At 38.6% G+C, this 17616-nt stretch overlaps 5 protein-coding genes across 5 annotated transcripts in view; 3 read left to right on the top strand and 2 right to left on the bottom strand.

Moving 5' to 3' along the window:
* The window catches only part of LOC111430829 (mitotic checkpoint protein BUB3.2), a 5204-nt gene extending 4292 nt beyond the window's left edge, over positions 1 to 912 (top strand). Inside the window, exons 7-9 of the mRNA XM_023067256.1 lie at positions 102 to 180; positions 272 to 372; positions 463 to 912. Of these exons, the coding sequence (XP_022923024.1) occupies positions 102 to 180; positions 272 to 372; positions 463 to 550 (268 nt within the window). The 3' untranslated portion in view covers positions 551 to 912. The remainder of the gene's footprint in view (positions 1 to 101; positions 181 to 271; positions 373 to 462) is intronic.
* A 3517-nt stretch (positions 913 to 4429) lies between these two features.
* Positions 4430 to 8887, top strand: LOC111430828 (BTB/POZ domain-containing protein NPY2-like). The gene is made up of 4 exons (XM_023067255.1): positions 4430 to 5388; positions 5579 to 5648; positions 6684 to 7862; positions 8011 to 8887. The coding sequence occupies exons 1-4, from the start codon at positions 5327 to 5329 to the stop codon at positions 8578 to 8580; spliced, it is 1881 nt and encodes a 626-aa protein (XP_022923023.1). The 5' UTR covers positions 4430 to 5326; the 3' UTR covers positions 8581 to 8887.
* Positions 8888 to 9697: 810 nt separating this feature from the next.
* LOC111430462 (40S ribosomal protein S29) lies at positions 9698 to 11128 on the bottom strand. Its single transcript, XM_023066680.1, has 3 exons — positions 10965 to 11128; positions 9993 to 10092; positions 9698 to 9900 (listed from the first exon to the last, which is right to left on the bottom strand). Exons 1-3 carry the CDS (start codon positions 11024 to 11026, stop codon positions 9892 to 9894), a joined length of 171 nt encoding a protein of 56 aa, XP_022922448.1. The 5' UTR covers positions 11027 to 11128; the 3' UTR covers positions 9698 to 9891.
* Positions 11129 to 12364: 1236 nt separating this feature from the next.
* Positions 12365 to 14341, top strand: LOC111430459. Its single transcript, XM_023066676.1, has 2 exons — positions 12365 to 12572; positions 12928 to 14341. The coding sequence occupies exon 2, from the start codon at positions 12999 to 13001 to the stop codon at positions 14067 to 14069; it is 1071 nt and encodes a 356-aa protein (XP_022922444.1). The 5' UTR covers positions 12365 to 12572; positions 12928 to 12998; the 3' UTR covers positions 14070 to 14341.
* Positions 14342 to 16457: 2116 nt separating this feature from the next.
* LOC111430780 (uncharacterized protein At2g23090-like) overlaps positions 16458 to 17616 on the bottom strand; it is a 4070-nt gene continuing 2911 nt past the window's right edge. Inside the window, exon 3 of the mRNA XM_023067187.1 lies at positions 16458 to 16830. Coding sequence (XP_022922955.1) covers positions 16711 to 16830 — 120 coding nt within the window. The 3' untranslated portion in view covers positions 16458 to 16710. The remainder of the gene's footprint in view (positions 16831 to 17616) is intronic.

Consider the following 17616-nt stretch of genomic DNA (forward strand, 5'->3'; position numbering starts at 1 on the left):
AAAAAAAAAAAAAAAGAAAATCAATGGATGGGTTCTAAACAATGCTCAGGTCACCATATTGATTTGTTTGGCATCTGTTTACTGATATTTCCATGCTGCAGCTATGGTACTTTTGCAACTGGAGGTTGTGATGGGTACGTGAATGTTTGGGATGGGAACAACAAGAAGAGACTATATCAGGCAAGTTTTTCAGCCATGAGCTAATACTCTTGTTTCTGTCCACAACTAGTACGATTTTTAAAACACACTATTTTTTTACCCCATCTTTCAGTATTCAAAATACCCAACAAGTATTGCAGCTCTGTCATTTAGTAGAGATGGACGCCTATTAGCTGTAGCATCAAGTTACACATTTGAAGAGGGAGATAAGCCGTATGTTCTCTCTCTCTCTTTGACACTGTCACACACTGATGCATCGACAACTTTCTCATCGTTCCTTCTTTGTGTTGTTTTATTTTGTAGCCACGAGCCAGATGCCATATATGTCCGCAGTGTAAATGAAATAGAAGTTAAGCCAAAGCCTAAAGTATACCCCAATCCTCCAACATGATTAATTTCACGGAAGTCTCCCCTGTGATCCATGCTTGTCGTTCTGTGGCCCTCCATTGTTTTTCTTGCTAGAGTTACTTGATGGTGGTTTAGAGCCAAGGTCCCGATTGACTTGCAGATTGCACCCTTAGCATACACAAAAGAGACCACGAGACAGGCTTTTTTTATTTTTTGTATTTTCTCTCTTTCAAAATATCTGTTTTGTGTTCTTGGCGAGGTGAGAGAGAGACAGAGCCTTGGATTTTGGGATGGACCCATCAGTAGTATGCTAGTGTGTACAGATGATGTGCTTCTATAAACTTTCCTCAATTATTGTCAAGGATACGGATAACACTTATATTATTCATATATCTTTTGCCCTTCCAACGAGTTTTCCTGATTTACCCTAAATGCTTTGGACAACACAACTTGAGATTGCTTAAGAACCAAAGATGTTGGTTAAACTTCACACCACAGATATCCAAAAAGAAGAGCAAAATTTCATGGTTGCGTAAATGAGTGGTTTGATCACATCACTTGAAGATGAACTAGATTATAGTTCAAACCTTGTTGCAAATGAGTGGTTCACAAATTGAATCGTATTTGATTCTAATTTCAATTCCATAATTGAAAAAGTCTGATCTAATGCTTACGACAATATATGCCTTCTTTTGCTATTGGCTCAAGGTTGAAATTCTATCCCACCACTAAATTTAAAAGAGAATATGAAGAAAGTTTAGGCTACCCATGAATGATTCAGCTTTGTAGTGTTTAGTCTTGCTATCATTATTTGCTTTCTTTTTTTTACAGACACAGAGAGAGAAAGTGGAGGGTTTGAGTTGGGTGAAGATCCAAGCAGGAATGGGGCCAAGAAGCTTTTCAAGCATGCAAGGACATCATACAATAGCAATAATAGGGCAACATCCAAAAGGTCAGCTTAGATTTTCTTTGCATGGTGTGTCTCATATCTCCTCATTTCTATGGTTTAAACATTCTGACACATATAAAGTGACATCTTTTGGGTCTCAATTAATTTGCAACCCCACTTTGTTATTACAAATTGCCCTTTCCCTACCGTAAAAAGCGAACAAACAAACAGTATAATCACTTTCCTTTTCTCCTTATCACTTGTCCCAAATTTGCCTTACACCATTCCCCCAAGATATTTCAAACAAACATCTGTTGCCAAGAAGCTCCCTCCTCTCCTTTCCGTCCTGTGCTTTCACTTTCCCAGGAAACGATCTAATTCAATTTCATAATGATCAGAGGTTTTTCTAGCATCATGGAGTCCTTGAAGTTTCCCCCATCTTGGTGGGCATTTCAAAAATCAAACTAGCTTCAATATGTTATAAAAGCTTCTTGGATCTACTTATTCCTTTAAGACCAAACTTACTATCATGCAAGTTGAGCTTAAATTACCCATAGTTTGAGTGATTAGAAAAGGTAAAATAGGAATAGAGTCGTAAGTGTCTAGTTCACTAATTAGTAATTGGAACCTTGAAACTTGTTTTTGATTCAATTCGTGATTGCAATTAGTTTTTAATATAACGAGAGTGCAGCCATTGATGGTATGCCTTTAATATTATTGATTAGATCATGTGATTCTTCTGGATTATGTAGTGAACATACCACACAGCCAATGGCTGTCATGATTCAAAATGAAGTTGTGGGTTCAGAAATTTGTGTTTAATATGCAGGCAAAGACATTATTAGTACTGTAAATACCAATTTTGTTGCAGCCTTGGGAATTAGTGGCCATGTGCCTTTTGTTATGAAATCGAAGTTTCAAACATATAATATATATATATATATATATTATATATATATATAATGTATGAAAACAGTACTGACTTTGATGAAGAAAATTAAAGAAGAATTTTTTTGGATTTCAGTCTCCCAATTGATCTGAGATTGTTACCTTGTCTCCCATGAATTTGCCTCATTTTCACTGATTTTGCAGTGCCAGACAATGAACAACAACTAGTAGATGTGATTCCCCTTGAAATAAGGGATTGATCTTTTCTGATATCAATTCATGCTGTTATTTCTTTGATATGCATTTAGAATGGTGAAGAACGTATTGAATCATGTTTTATGAACTACAGGTTTGGAAGAACATACACAATATATTCTTTTTGATACACCTGATTAAGCCGTTGACTCTCTGGATCTCTCTCTCTCTCTCTCTCTCTATCTCATGAAACACTTTTGGCAGCACAAGTTCAACCAAAATCTCATCTTTTTCAGTTTGAACAGAGAGAGAAAGAGAGAGCTTCAAAGGCTGCAGGAATCTTTAGAGTTTAATATTAGTTTCAGAGATGACAATGTTGGCACAGTCAGCACCATGTGCTTAACCTTTAAATCTCTTGGGCTCCTCAATGAGTTAGCTATGTTACTAAGTGACGTCTTCCCTTTCAACCTCTCTCTCTTTTTTAATACTTCAATAAAATACCCTATCTCTTCTCTTCTCCATAGACACGTAAAAGTTATTCGAAAAGATTATGATGCTCGTATTGGAACTCTTATTCTAAGTTTCCTTCATAAACGATATTATTTTATAAGTATGGATGCAATGTGCTCGGGTCAATAGTGACTATCTAATAAGAGTTGAACTAGCTATCAGTACATAAACCATCGTACAATTTTTTGAACTATGTGCTATGGCTTGAATTTGTAATTTATCCTATTTATGAGAAGAGCCGTTGATTAATCCAATTTTCTCACTTTTTTGTATACGTAATAGTGTGAAATGCATTTTGTCCGTCTTGTACTTGCCTGTTTAGCTTATTTGCCAACATCTCCGGTTTCCCTCATATCAAGAGGTCCTGTTTATCCAACTCGAATAATCACACTGTTTTTTAGTCGAAAGGTTTATTTTTTTTCATAAATGTTTAGATTGAGACATGATCCGATGTAAAAATGTATATTTTAAGAATTCAAGTAAAAATGTATATTTGAAGAATTTTGAATTCCAAACTTAAAATAAAAAGTATAAACTATGATAATTGCTTTCGAACTATAAACCAAGATAATAACCATTGAAACGTGCACGAATCAATCTTTTTTTTTTTTTTTTTTTGCTTTTTGCTTGAGGATTTTGTTGAAGAAGAACAATGAATTAAGCAACTCAAAGCTAGTGTTCAACCACAACTTTGTCGAGAAAATTGCAGAGAAAAGGAAAATGGATGGATTTAGGTTGAGACAATCAACAAGACAAACCAACATGTTTTATTACCTCACCTTCCTCGAAACAACATTTGTGTCCTTTGCTCTGTTCTCTGTTGGGCTCTGAAATGGAAAATTGTTCTGCTTATGCTCACACCTCACTGTGCCTTTCCCCTTTTCTGCAACTCTCTGATCTCCAGCCTCCAGGTTCATCACTTCCAACAAGTTCTTAACAACTTTTGCATTTCATTAGTGGTAAGTAGATTTCATATAACCCCTTGAAAACGTCATTTTACTTAACAAGTCCAAGTTCATCGTTAGCAGATATTGTCTTTTTCGGTCTTTCTCTTCTAGGTTTTCACTCAATGTTTTAAAACGCGTCTAGTATGGATAGGGTATAGCCCAACTCCAACCAATGTCTTGCACCATTCGGTGACTGACTCTAATATCATTTGTAACAACAGCTCAAACCACCTCTAACAAATATTGTCCGCATTATTATGGGATCCCACGTCTGTTGTAGAAAGCGGGAACAAAACATTCCTTATAAAAGTATGAAAACCTCTCCCTAGTAAACGCGTTTTAATATCATGAAGCTAACAACCATACATAACAGACTAAAAACAGACAATATAAGCGGTGAATTTTGACGGTTAGATTTTAGGAGAGAAGTTGTTGTCTTGCTTGCTTGAAAACAGATTCATTACTTACTTCTTTTGAAAGCTTTCATCTTTTTCAAAAGGCTTTAGTTTTGTGGCTAAGAAAAAACTTATCATTTATTATTCACAAATTGCCATTTTTGCATCTCTACTTACTTTATCTTGGGTTCTGTTGTGATTTACACGGGGAGTGGCTTATGGGGAAGCTGTCTTTCTGTTCTCCTTGATTTCTAGCCAATTTGTTCATGTGGGTTTATTGAATTACAGACTATACATAATTAAAAAACTCGATCTTGATGATTCTTGACCAAATATTTTAACTAGATTTTCCTCATCACTGATATATTCTGGTAGATTCCTTAGATTTTCAGCGCAATTTTCATACAGATTTGGGTGTTGGTTGGGTAGTTGATGTCTGATTCATCGATAGTGTTAAAACATATTTGTTTTTGTGATACTTGTTGTCTACGGTTTTGTTGGCTCAATTAAAGTGATACCCAGATGCTGTTTAAGCATGATAGCATAGAATAGCATATGTTGGGGTTTGCGACTTGAAGCTTTAAAAAAAGGGGTTTTAAAAGAGGAGAAAACACTGAGATGGGGCTGTGATTTGGAGTCAGATTTGGTAATTTTTTAGTGTTTTGAAGTCTGTTGGCTATGTCTCCACAGCTGACTTGCTGACCCGGGCTCCGTGGGCTTTGCCGCCGACCAAGGAAACAGCCACTTTCTTGGCCTTTTTTCCCATTTAAAACACTCTTTTTCTTCTTAAAATACTTCATAAACGCATCTCTCTCTCTCTCTCTTACTAAGCTTCTGCCTTGGTTTTTTTCTTTGGAGTCCTGCTTTTCTCTGTTTTGTGGCTTTGTGAATGGTTGTTCGTTGTGTTCTTGGTGCTTGTTTGAAGTTGTGAGGTGATTTTTGCTGTAATTTTGTTGTTGGGTTTAAGATTTGAAGCTCATTGCTTGTTTGTGAAGATGAAGTTCATGAAACTTGGATCAAAACCTGATTCGTTTCAGACTGATGGGAACAATGTTAGGTGAGTGATCTGTTTTGGCTTCTTGCATTTCATGTTGTGGCAATGTTGTTGTGATGATCTCTTGGGTTTTTGCATTCAGCTCCGCCGCCGGGAACAGCCGCTTCCCGGCGGTGAGTTGTTTTCATTTAGATGTAAATGATTCCTAAAAGGGTTCCATTGATTTTAAACTGAGTTTTATTTATGTTTTCAGGTATGTTGTAAGTGAATTAGCTACAGATATCACTGTTATCGTTGGGGATGTCAAGTTTTACCTCCACAAGGTATGCTGATTATTCACGGTTTCTCGATATTTTTCGATATTTTTAGACTGTAACGTTGGGTTTTCCCTCAAGGTTTTAAACTGCGTATGCTAGGGAGAGGTTTCCACACTCTTGTTTCGTTCCCTCTCCAATCGATGTGGGACCCCCTCCCCTTCCAATCCACCCCTGATGTCCACTCCCTTTCGGGGCTCAGTCTCCTCGCTAGCACATTGCCCGGTGTCTAACTTTGATACCATTTGTAACAGCCCAAGCTTACTATTAGTAGATATTGTTGTCTTTGGCCTTTCCCTTCTGGGCTTCCCCTCAAGGTTCTAAAACGCATATACTAGGGAGAAGTTTCCACACTCTTATAAAGAATGTTTCATTTCACTCTCCAACCGATGTGGGATCTCACAATCCACCCCTCTTTGGGGCCCAACATCATTCCTGGCACTCGTTCCCCTCTCCATCCACCCCCTTCCCCTTTGGGGCCCAGTGTCCTTGCAGGCCACACCGCCTGATGTCCACTCCCTTTCAGGGTTCAACCTCTTCGCTAGCACATCGCCTGGTGTATGGCTTTGATACCATTTGTAACACCCTAGGCCCACCGCTAGCAAATATTGTCCTCTTTGGGCTTTCCCTTCCGGGTTTCCCCTCAAGGTTTTAAAATGCATATGTTTGGGAGAAGTTTCCACACTCTTATAAACAAAGTTTCGTTTCCCTCTCTAACCGACATGAGATCTCACAATCCACCCCCTTCGAGGTCCAACGTCCTCGCTGACACTCGTTCCTCTCTCCAATCGATGTGGGACCCCTTTAGTCCCCCATTCAGGGCCCAGGCATCATCCTCGCTGGAACACTACTTAATGTCCACCCCCTTTGGAGCTTAGCCTCCTTGCAGACACATTATCCGATGTCTAGCTCTGATACCATTTGTTACAGCCCAAGTCCACCACTAACATATATTGTCCTCTTTGGACTTTTCCTTTTGAGTTTTCCTCAAGAGCGCTGTATAAGTTGTTGAGCTGATAAATTGGTAGTACTGCTTGTTTGCAGTTTCCCCTTCTGTCAAAGAGTGCTCACTTACAGAAGCTGGTCACAGCGGGCGCTGGGGAGCCGAACGATGAAGTATATATTCCCGAGATCCCGGGCGGTTCTGCAGCATTTGAGATATGTGCCAAATTTTGTTACGGCATGACTGTTACTCTTAATGCCTATAACGTAGTTGCAGCTCGTTGTGCTGCCGAATACCTCGGAATGCACGAGACAATCGAAAAGGGAAACCTCGCCTACAAAATCGACATTTTCCTTAGTTCGAGCATCTTTCGTAGCTGGAAGGATTCAATCATTGTTCTTCAGACAACAAAGGCATTGATGCCATTATCTGAGGAACTGAAGTTAGTAAGCAATTGCTTAGAATCTATTGCAGTGAAGGCCTCCGCTGATGTTTCTAATGTTGACTGGTCTTATACATACAACCGAAACAAACTACTCGACGAAAACGATAACAATCCCAACTGGAATGGCGTGAGAAATCGTAGCGTGCCGAAGGATTGGTGGGTCGAGGATCTTTGTGAGCTAGAAATCGATGTATATAAGCGTGTCATAGCGAGTATCAAAAGTAAAGGAATCGTCCTTAATGATGTGATTGGAGAAGCCTTGAAAGCTTACGCGTACCGATACCTTCCCGGGTTTACCAAAAGCGTGCTTCGATGTGGGGATCTGCTGAAGTATCAATCAGCAGTGGCAACAATTGTGTGGCTGTTACCTTCTGAGAAAGGCAGTGTCTCGAGTAGCTTCTTGTCGAAATTGCTGAAGGCTTCCATTTTCTTAGCTTCTGGAGACGAGACCAAAGACGAGCTCGTTCGACTAATGGGACAGCAGCTAGAAGAGGCTACAGTGAGTGATCTTCTGCTACGAGCACCGGAAGGTGAAGCTACGACTTATGATGTCGATGCTGTGCAGAAAATGGTGGAGATATTTCTTTTGCAAGATCATAATACCGAGATTGAGTCGCTTGAAGAGGGAAATGAGCTCGAGGAGCCAAGAGGGGCACGGATTTTATCAGATGCTACTAAGTTGATGGTGGCGAAATTGATTGATGGTTACCTCGCTGAAATCGCGAAGGATCGTAACTTACCATCAGTAAAGTTCATTGATCTTGCAGAAATGGTATCTGGCATCGCTCGACCTTCGCACGATGGGCTCTATCGAGCTATAGACATGTATCTAAAGGTATCAGCTCCTTAACTTAGCCTGATATTGTTCAAGTTTTCGACTTTGCATTCGTTACGACATAGTCATAGACGCATCATACGTTATGTTTAATTTTCGACACGACTTAACCGTTCCCCCTTGCTCAAACCGTATGCACTCAATACAGGAACATCCAGGGATCAGCAAGAGTGACAAGAAGAGAATCTGCAAACTGATAGACTGCAAGAAGCTATCTGCTGATGCCTGCATTCATGCAGTACAAAACGAACGGCTCCCTCTACGTATGGTTGTGCAGGTATTATTTTTCGAGCAAGTCAGGGCGTCGGCGTCATCAGGCAGCAGCACTCCCGACCTACCTAAAGGGATCAAGGATCTAACGAGCGGGTCACACGGCAGCTCAAGATCCGCCACGACGAACCCTGAGGAAGACTGGGATGCAGTAGCCATGGCTGAGGAGCTGAAGGCCCTCAAAGGGGAGCTGGCTTCCTTAAGGGTTGCTAATGGTAGAGGAGGTAGTGAGAGGAATGGAGTTGGTAAAAATGGTATTGACAAAGCAGCTCTGAGTAAGATGAAAGGCATGCTGAAGTCAAAGAAGCTTTTCACTAAGCTATGGTCAAGTAAAGGAGGAGGGTATGGTGAAAACAGCAGCTCGGATTCGTCGGAGAGCCTCGGGTCTGCTAATCAGGAGGAAGCGAAGTCAACGCCTTCGAGGAACCGAAGGTATTCAGTTTCTTAGAGGTTCTATTTTTGGTGGTTTAAATTCAAACAGATTTATGTTTCAGATGAGTGACCCTTAGTAGCTAAAATGAGCAAGAACGAAGTATATATATATATATAGGTTAAGAGTCCGTAGTAGTAGTAGTAGTAGTAGTGTATATCAATTATTACTATTTAAGGGCCGACCTCACCAAAACAAAACCAGAAAAAAAAGAAGATAAATTTCAAACATCAAATGTCTTTGTTATTTTGTTGCTTATATGGTGAAATCCCGTCAAAGATGGATGAGAATCGTTATCTAATAATAAACGTTGTCTTTGCATTCATTTTGGAAGTGTTTATCATAATTTTGAAAGTTTTTTAATATATTTAGAAGGGTACCAGAACTGAGATAGTTGTTCATATACTGATGAGGGATGTTTGAATTCTCAAGAAGAGAGGAGCCGAGGTAATCCCTCTCAACCCCCCGAAACTGGATGTTTGAATTCTCAAGAAGAGATGAGTCGAGGTAGTCCCCCCAATCCCCCTAATCGCTCAAATCCCACGTAGCAAATAGAAAGTTAGATCTACACTTAGAATCGTAGAGAAGTTTGGTTTTACTAATCAAATAACCTTTATTTATATATAAAATAAAATAATATATATATATATATATATACACACATTGGTTTTGCTGATCAGTTAACAATTACATGATTTCATCACAATTTAGTTTTTCTTTTATTATTTTGAATATTCTAACAAACTTCAGCCTATTATATTAAGTTTTTTTTTTATAATTAACAATTACATAAATGTTTGATTTTTCTTTTATATGGTAAAGTAGCTTCCAAACAAACAGCCTTAAGGAACAACGAAGATTCAAATGATATTTAAACCTTTTAGAAAAAATAAAAAATAGTTTCCATCAACATTCAGTTCAAAATATTTTGAAAATCAGAATAAATTAAGACACTTGAAAATTTGAAGACTAAAATAAAGAGAACCCAAAGTATAGGGCCAATTAAGACACTTGAAAATCATATTAAACCCTCTTTCACTTCATATATTTCCAAGTCCTAAGCTCACAAACGATATGAACGCATAAGAGGGGCATCACACATCAAACGTACTTAGAAACTGAAGAACAGAAGGAATAATTGTCAAAATAACATCAAGAGGAAGCTCAATTAAGAAGCGTTAAATTTAGTCCAGAACCAAGTGTCAAAATCGTCGTCTAACAATCATTTCATATTCGATACCAAGTAAACAAGAGAGAAAACATTGCTAAACATTGAAAAATCTTCTTCAATAAATTCAACCCACCCTCTCTTCCAGAGATGTTAGCTTCTTAGCGGTACTGCACAAATGGGAAAGTTCTAAGTTTAGAGAATGCAGAAGATAATGCGTATATCTCATCAAATAATCATAGAGAGCACAAAAACCACTTGCCTTAATGAACCCAATTTCCTTGGCATTGCTACGGAAGCATTGTCTGCAGCACATAAGTCCATACTTTCTGATCAACCCATGGGGATTTCCGCACACACGACTGAATGAGGATTGAAAGAAAGGAATTATTGAAATTCGGCTTTCTCCAAAGCCAATTTATAATACAACATCAACCACTACGACATCCACTAAGGATAATACAGTGTTCAGTTACTAATGGCTAGACTAGATAACTTATGGGTAATTGCCAAAATGATCTATACACTTATTGGGGTTATAGCCTTAAAGGTTTCAGTCCACAGCTCCAAAAGAAAAGATCAGACTTCTTTTCATATACAAGAATAATTTTTACTCATACTACGGGCATCCATGAGGAACAGTTCATCATCAAGATAGACTTCGAAATTCAAATAACTCCACAAAACAGAAACCCATCCATCACAGAACATCGGTTATAACTTTTCACCCGAAACTATACCTAAAACGATATATGATACGGTCACTATGTAAATACAGGTTCGAAATAGAAATTGTCTGCAAGTGTAACGACTCTTACAGAGCAGTAACAACAGGAAACCCCAAAATCAGCACAAAATCTAAGCATCTCATAATCTCATCCAAGTTGGGAAAATCCTGAGGACAACAGCTAAAAGTCATGTTGAAATTAAAAAGAAAAAAGAAAAAAAGAGAAAAGCTAACCGAACGCCTAGGCGTCTGATTATCTAATCGATCCTTTAGCAAGAAAAGTAATGCATATACGTACTCAGCCGCACAATATTCTTCAGGTTTCATTACAAACCCCGCAAGAACAAACTTTAGCAATAGAAACAAGCTTAAACATTATTTACTCAGTAGATGAACTTCCAACTCGTTCAAATAAACCAGACAAAAACAGAAAACGAAACTACTGTTCCAGGTCCTTCCTCCATCAATTTTCTTGGAAACCAGAGGAGTGAGAAGATATTTGCTTACCAGGTGCGAGAACCAGGGCCATAGCTCTTCGGATGAGAGTTCCACACGTTGGAGTGCCCCATGATTGTGAGGTATTGAAACGCTTCGGAAATCACAATGTGAAGCAGAAATTTTGCGGGGAAGAAGAAGTCGGCAAAAAGGATTGCTTTTATATGAGAAATAAACCCTAATTGTGGTGGCGTATTTACGATTTTAGACACATATTAAAAAAAAAAAAACCCGACCCGATTGAAGGAGCCGGTTTATGATCCAGCCCATTATAATTTTCACGCATTTCTAAATAATAAAAAGAGAGAGAAAGGAAAATAAAAAACAAAACATAATTTAATATATATATATTGTAAAGGGGTTGGAAAATAAATAATTATAAAATTATAAAATTAAACAAGAACATGTATATATTATTGTATTGGAAGTAAAAATGTATATTTTAAAATTAACAATAAATATAGGCTCAGCCCAACAACTCAAATCGCACGAGTTGGGTTGAGTTGTGTTGATCGAATTTTTGGATCATTTGATTATTTTTAACGTACTTAATTGAAAGTATAAAAATTTGAACTTTTATCAAACAATTTTGTTTAAAAATATGAAATTTATACCTACTAAACTATGATCCTCGGAAATTAAGTCGCAATCTTGTTCTCTTTCAAAAAAAAAATTTAATTTTTCAAACATACGACAAAGTTTTAAGAAGATATTTACTAAGAACACACAGCCCGTCATCGGATCAATGCAAGATGAACCATGTCGTTGAAATGCAACAGTGATGACTGTAAACGTGTGACATGCAGCACCAATGAATTGTCTGATAAATCATCATATAGAACTTTGGAGACTGCATCAAATATGCACTTGCTAGTATTAGTACATCTGAGAATTCTTAATTGGCTAGTTGTAAATAGATCTAGATTGTGGAACAAGAGATTATCCCGAACCTACACCAAAGTATTGACGGTGCTTCTCAAATATCGCAGAATAGAATTTGATACGATGAGATAGAATGCAATAGAAACAAAGACATAGGGAACGGAACGGGTTACCTACTCTTAACAGTCGGAATAGGGAACGGAACAGGTTACCTACTCTTAACGGTCGCAACAGAGAACAAAATGGGTTACTTACTCTTAACTGTCGGAATAGGGAACGGAACAGGTTACTTACTCTTAACGGTCGCAACAGGGAACAGAACGAGTTACCTATTCTTAACGGTCAAAGCGAACTCTTTCCTTTCGAATTCTTGAGGCAAGAGAAAAATTAATCCATAGAAGAAGGGAGGAAAGAAAAAAGAAGAAAAAAAAAACATGTTTGGAAATGTAAATAAATAAATAAAGAAAAAAAAAACATGTCTTGGACCAAAAATATAAAATAGAGGGCGCACGTGCGGAATGGAATTGCGATGCGATTGGCCTAGGAGACACACATTCGCAAGAACTCCCTTCGAAGGTCGCTGTTTTGATTTTGGTCTCCAATCTGCAAATCGCCAAAATCGATCCCACCATAAACAATTTAAAGAAACGGCAAAAAGTTGCGAATCTAGATTCAGAAGACGGCGGCGCTAAATCATAGAGCGTTGATCCCAATTAGGCAACACTTCGGTCAATTTTTGTAAGTATCTGAATTGTTTGCTTGCTAATTAGGGTTTTCACTTCCTGTTCCAATTTGGAGTTGAAATTGAATGCTTCATGTTTGCGACACTTCTTTGCATCATTGATTGCTTTAGGATTTTGGTTTTTATTGTTCCGACAACGATAAGAAAAAACCCTTGTCGGGGTACGATTTTCCTGCAATCGATGTTTTGTTTCGAAATGAAATGTAATATGGTTTGTTTCGAGCTGTTCTTCAGTTTGGGGTTTGTTCCTCGTGATTTCAAAGTTCAGCAATCGGTAATCAAATGTTTTGAAACTTAAGCTGTGAATTTAGGGTTTCTGGCTTTCTGATGAATCATTTCTTGCACTTTCAGTCTACCGATTTGTGGGGGATTCTGAGGGCTTTGTCTCAAATTCAGCCATTGCTGAAATTGCGGCCCTGAAAATGCTTTCCAGGAAAGACAGTTCTCGTATAGACACATCTGAGCTGAAAGCTATGATCTATCGAAAGCTTGGACATCAGAGATCGGAGAAATACTTTGATCAGCTCAAAAAACTGTTGAGTTTAAAGATTAACAAAAGAGAATTCGACAAGTTTTGCATTCAGATTATTGGGAGGGAGATCATACCTCTTCATAATCGGTTTATCAAAGCAATTCTTCAAAATGCATGTGTGGCTAAAACTCCCCCTGTTCTTAGGAGTACTAGGAAAGTAGATAGCAATCTCAGTGTAAAGGTTGTCAATGGGTATCAGAGGAGTTGTCTTCAATCACTTCATGGGGATGCATTTCTTTCCTCCCCTCGAAAGGGAAGGTCTCCGGTCAGTAGAGACCGTAAGATTCGAGATCGTCCGAGTCCTCTAGGACCATGTGGAAAGCCCCAGAATATTGCACTTGAAGAACTTGCTTTCAAGGCACAAGAACAGCAAAGTGCAACAGAGTTGCATTCTCTTGGCAGCCGTCCTCCGGTGGATATGGCATCCGTAGAAGATGGAGAAGAGGTTGAGCAGGTAGCTGGAAGTCCAGGAGTTCAGAGTAGAAGCCCGGTTACCGCCCCGCTTGGAATATCCATGAACTTTGTTGGGTCTGGTAAAACTCTGTCTAATATATCTGTAGGAAGAAGAAACTGTCAAGTAACAACATGTCAAAATGGCGGCGAGCTACCCGACACGAGGTTGCTGAGGACTCATTTGAAGCAAAAGTTGGAAATGGAGCAGATTGATATATCTGTTGATGGTGTAAACCTTCTTAACAATGCACTGGATGTTTACTTAAAGAGGTTGATTGAACCATGTTTGAGTTTCTCTCGGTCGAGGTGCGAGCGACCGAGATTTACAGACAATCAACCGATAACTGGCTCGAGAATCGCATTGAAGGAACAATATAGGCACAGAGCTCAACGATTGAATGCATCATTGTTGGACTTTCGTGTTGCAATGCAACTGAATCCTGAAGTTCTTGGGAGAGACTGGACGTCACAGCTCGAGAAGATCAGTTTACGAGCTTCGGAAGAGTGAAGTGGCCGAGTTGATCGGATCGAAATGAGAAAGAGTATAGTAGGATGGATATAGGTAAAAGGTGATCATATATTGTGAATAATTTGATGGGGTTCGTTGTGTTTGAAAGTTGGTTGCTAATTTTTGCGATTCTTGTGAGGAGGAGGATAGGTTTTGAGATCGATTTGGAGCCTTGAATCGCGTTGGTTTAGGTTACATGTAGATAAAGGCTCCAATGATTATTGTCCTGAGGAATGTGTTTATGATATAATAAAAGCATTCAACTTCTGATACTCTTGGGTTCATGTTCATGTTCCTCTTTTCATCATTCCTTTTCAAAAAAATGATTTCAAAAAAAGGGTTTTTCCTCATGATGCAGATTTCTCGAGGCTCGGCCATGTATGTCATGTCGAAAACGGTAACAGTCTAAGCCTATTGTTAGCCGTTATTGTCTTCTATAGACTTTTCTTTTCGGGCTTTCTCTCTTGTAACGGCACAAGCCCACCGCTAGTAAATAGTCTTTTTTGAGTTTTCTGTTTCAGGCTTTCTAGTTTTTAAAATGCATCTGCTGGAGAGAGGTTTTCATACCCGTGTAAACAATGCTTCATTCTCCCATATTCGGGCTCAGTGTTATCGTTGGCATTCGTTCCCTTCTCCAATATGTGGGAACCGCCAATTCACCTCCTTCAAGGCCCAACATCCTTACTAGCACACCAGCTTGTGTCCACTCCCTTCGAGGCTCAACCTCCTCGCTGACATATTGCCCGATGTCTAACTCTAATACCATTTATAACGTCTCAAGTCTACCGCTATCTGGTATTGTCCACACTTTGAACTTTCTCTCAAGGTTTTTAAACGCGTCGACTAGGAGAGGTTTCCACACCTTATAAAGAATACTTCGTTCTCCTCTCTGACTAATATGAAATTTCACAATCCTTACCCGGGAGAAGTTTACACACCCTTCTAAAAAATGATTTGTTCTATTCCATAGGGGATCCCACGAATACGAACAGAGAACAGTTCTACTCCCCAACCGACAAGAGACGAGTGCTGAGCCGAGGGAAAAACACCAACCTTCTTCGTCTCCGTAAAAGAATCCGGCGAACGGAAGTACGGCGGAAAGGGCTGAGCTTGCTTCCTCGCGATCACAGTAGCTTCGAGAGCCTTGCGACCTTTCAACTGAGAAAAATGGCGCAAATGCAACAACCCAGAAAGCCCACAGCTTCTACGGAAGACGTCGATTATCTTTTAAAGGTTTAAGGCTGAGAAACAGAAACAGAGAAAATTTTGCGGTTTTCCGGTCACGTTCACCACGCTGGGTTTTCACAGCACAATTGTACTGATGAACAGGTGGAAGTAAAATTTGTTTTCTTTTCCTACTCGCTCGAGTATGATATACGGATACTCGCTATCTTGTTCATTTGTTTAATTTTCGGCATTTTTTTTTTAGGAATAAAGCTCTTTGGCTAAGGGAGAGTGAGCAATTTATTTTGAAAACTGCGAGTGGGTGTGGATTCCGGCCAAAAAGGGAACCTTTCCGACTTAATTGGGAAAGACCGTCTATTTTAGGGGTCATGATTTTTGTGCCACGTGTCAGAAAGTCGACACGTCGGCTGGAGGTCTTTTCGACTCGTCGTTCTGTTGTATTTAAATAGAAATTTGGCCACTACACTTCCTAGCCCTTTTGTTTCTTCCTACAATTGAAAATGTCCGTATTTTTAGGTAAAAAGAGAAACCAAAACAACTTTATCAGTGAAAATGTCGATTATATATTTCTATTTCTTCGGGTTTCATTAAATCTTAGGTTAAATTACAAATTAGATTGTTGAAGTTTCAAGTTAAGTATCTATTTAAAAAAAAATATAAATTGATTTAGCGCTCAAGGCGAGATAAGCCATTTATCATCATGATAATAGGTGTCAAATAAAGGTGCAGTCAAATAGAAGTGCAGTGATGTATACAGCTGAGACATCCTAACAGACCGATAGACTTGAACCTTGTTCCTACCTAACTAGATCAATTGGATTAGGCACTTACCATCTATTTTCATTATTCAACTCTACGACAAGAAAAAACTATTGTTCTAACTCTTTGACGACTAGAAAAAACTATTGTTCCAACTCTTTGACGACAAGAAAAAACTATTGTTCTAACTCTTTGACGACAAGAAAAAACTGTTGTTCCAACTCTTTGACGACAAGAAAAAACTATTGTTCTAACTCTTTGACGACAAGAAAAAACTGTTGTTCCAACTCTTTGACGACAAGAAAAAACTATTGTTCTAACTCTTTGACGACAAGAAAAAACTATTGTTCCACAAGAAAAAACTATTGTTCTAACTCTTTGACGACGAGAAAAAACCACATGAAAAACAAGATGAGGCAAGAGGCAAATCCATTCATGATTGTGCATCCACCAATTAATAGAACATATTCATGAATAGAGCTTGAAGACCAAACAAAGTCAATTGGGACATACAGAAACTTAGTTGTTTTGCAAACATGAGTTTTAGCAGGTAGCAACACATTGCAGCAGAAGTATAGAAAGGCAGAGTGAATGAGATGAAAGTACAAATTTGATAATATTATGTCCTATAAACACCCACCTTGGTTCGTTGAATAAGAAAGAACCCATCCCTCACAATGCAGTTTGAGGAGACTTGTCACTTTTGAAGATGGGGAAAACAGGAGAAAACATCAGATTTGGGGTGCTTTGCTTCAGCATGCTCCCTACATTTCACCTCTGAGGTTGTGCAAATGAATGTTTGCATGCACACCTTGCACTGCACCATCCAAAAATCACTTCTTTCATCAGTTTTGATAACAATAAGGAACCTATTACCTACTTATAAACTTTGAAACATTCTATAGCATAGTTGAACAGGCACATGCACGTCAAGATGTACCGGAAATAAGTTAGTAAGAAGTTAAATTTTCAAAGTGTAAACAGAAAACAAAGAAGATTCCCACCGCTAGCAGATCAAACTACTCTTTGCACAAAAACAAAGATCATACCAACCTTCAGAGTCAACGATTTAGGTAGGAGAGAGAGGGAGAGAGAGAGCTACAACCTTTTCTACTCCCTACGGCCAACATACATTTTTTATATCTTTTTCCATTTAGTAACCAACATCCAAGAAACTTGTAATAACAGATAAGATGTAAGCCGAAACAAATAAATAATAAAAAAAAAAAATCGGCCCATGGGGCAAATGTGTCATTTTGCCCCCTCCACCTACTATAGGGGTTCAAGTGGAACCCTAATAGAGGCCACCCAGAAGAAAATGAAGACTAGGAGAGGGTTTGGGAAAATCGAGGAGTCGCCGTGAAGACTTCGTCCAGAATTGAGGTGAGTTCTTGAATGTTGACTAACCTTTACAAATAGGGTCCTAATGATTGAATACATTTATCTAGGGAAGCTAACTTTGTGAAGAAACTTGGCAGAAATTCATGAATCGTCCGAGAATGGTAAGCGAACTTCAGTGGCTCAAATCTCGTTCTATGTTGAGGCTAAAATCACAAAAAAAAAAAAAAAAAAAAAAAAAAAAAAAAAAAAAAAAAAAAAAAAA

This window comes from Cucurbita moschata, unplaced genomic scaffold (genome assembly GCF_002738365.1).
Source record: "Cucurbita moschata cultivar Rifu unplaced genomic scaffold, Cmos_1.0 Cmo_Scf00034, whole genome shotgun sequence".
In the NCBI taxonomy this organism is placed as follows: domain Eukaryota; kingdom Viridiplantae; phylum Streptophyta; class Magnoliopsida; order Cucurbitales; family Cucurbitaceae; genus Cucurbita; species Cucurbita moschata.

Bases quoted from the DNA above. Each gene is read 5' to 3' on its own strand.
- LOC111430828 (XM_023067255.1), top strand. From the start codon at position 5,327: ATGAAGTTCATGAAACTTGGATCAAAACCTGATTCGTTTCAGACTGAT. The intron at 5,389-5,578 runs GTGAGTGATCTG...TTATGTTTTCAG, and splicing joins ACTGATGGGAACAATGTTAG to GTATGTTGTAAGTGAATTAG. The intron at 7,863-8,010 runs GTATCAGCTCCT...CACTCAATACAG, and splicing joins CTATAGACATGTATCTAAAG to GAACATCCAGGGATCAGCAA.
- LOC111430462 (XM_023066680.1), bottom strand. From the start codon at position 11,026: ATGGGGCACTCCAACGTGTGGAACTCTCATCCGAAGAGCTATGGCCCT. The intron at 10,093-10,964 runs GTAAGCAAATAT...ATCCTCATTCAG, and splicing joins GGCCCTGGTTCTCGCACCTG to TCGTGTGTGCGGAAATCCCC.
- LOC111430459 (XM_023066676.1), top strand. From the start codon at position 12,999: ATGCTTTCCAGGAAAGACAGTTCTCGTATAGACACATCTGAGCTGAAA.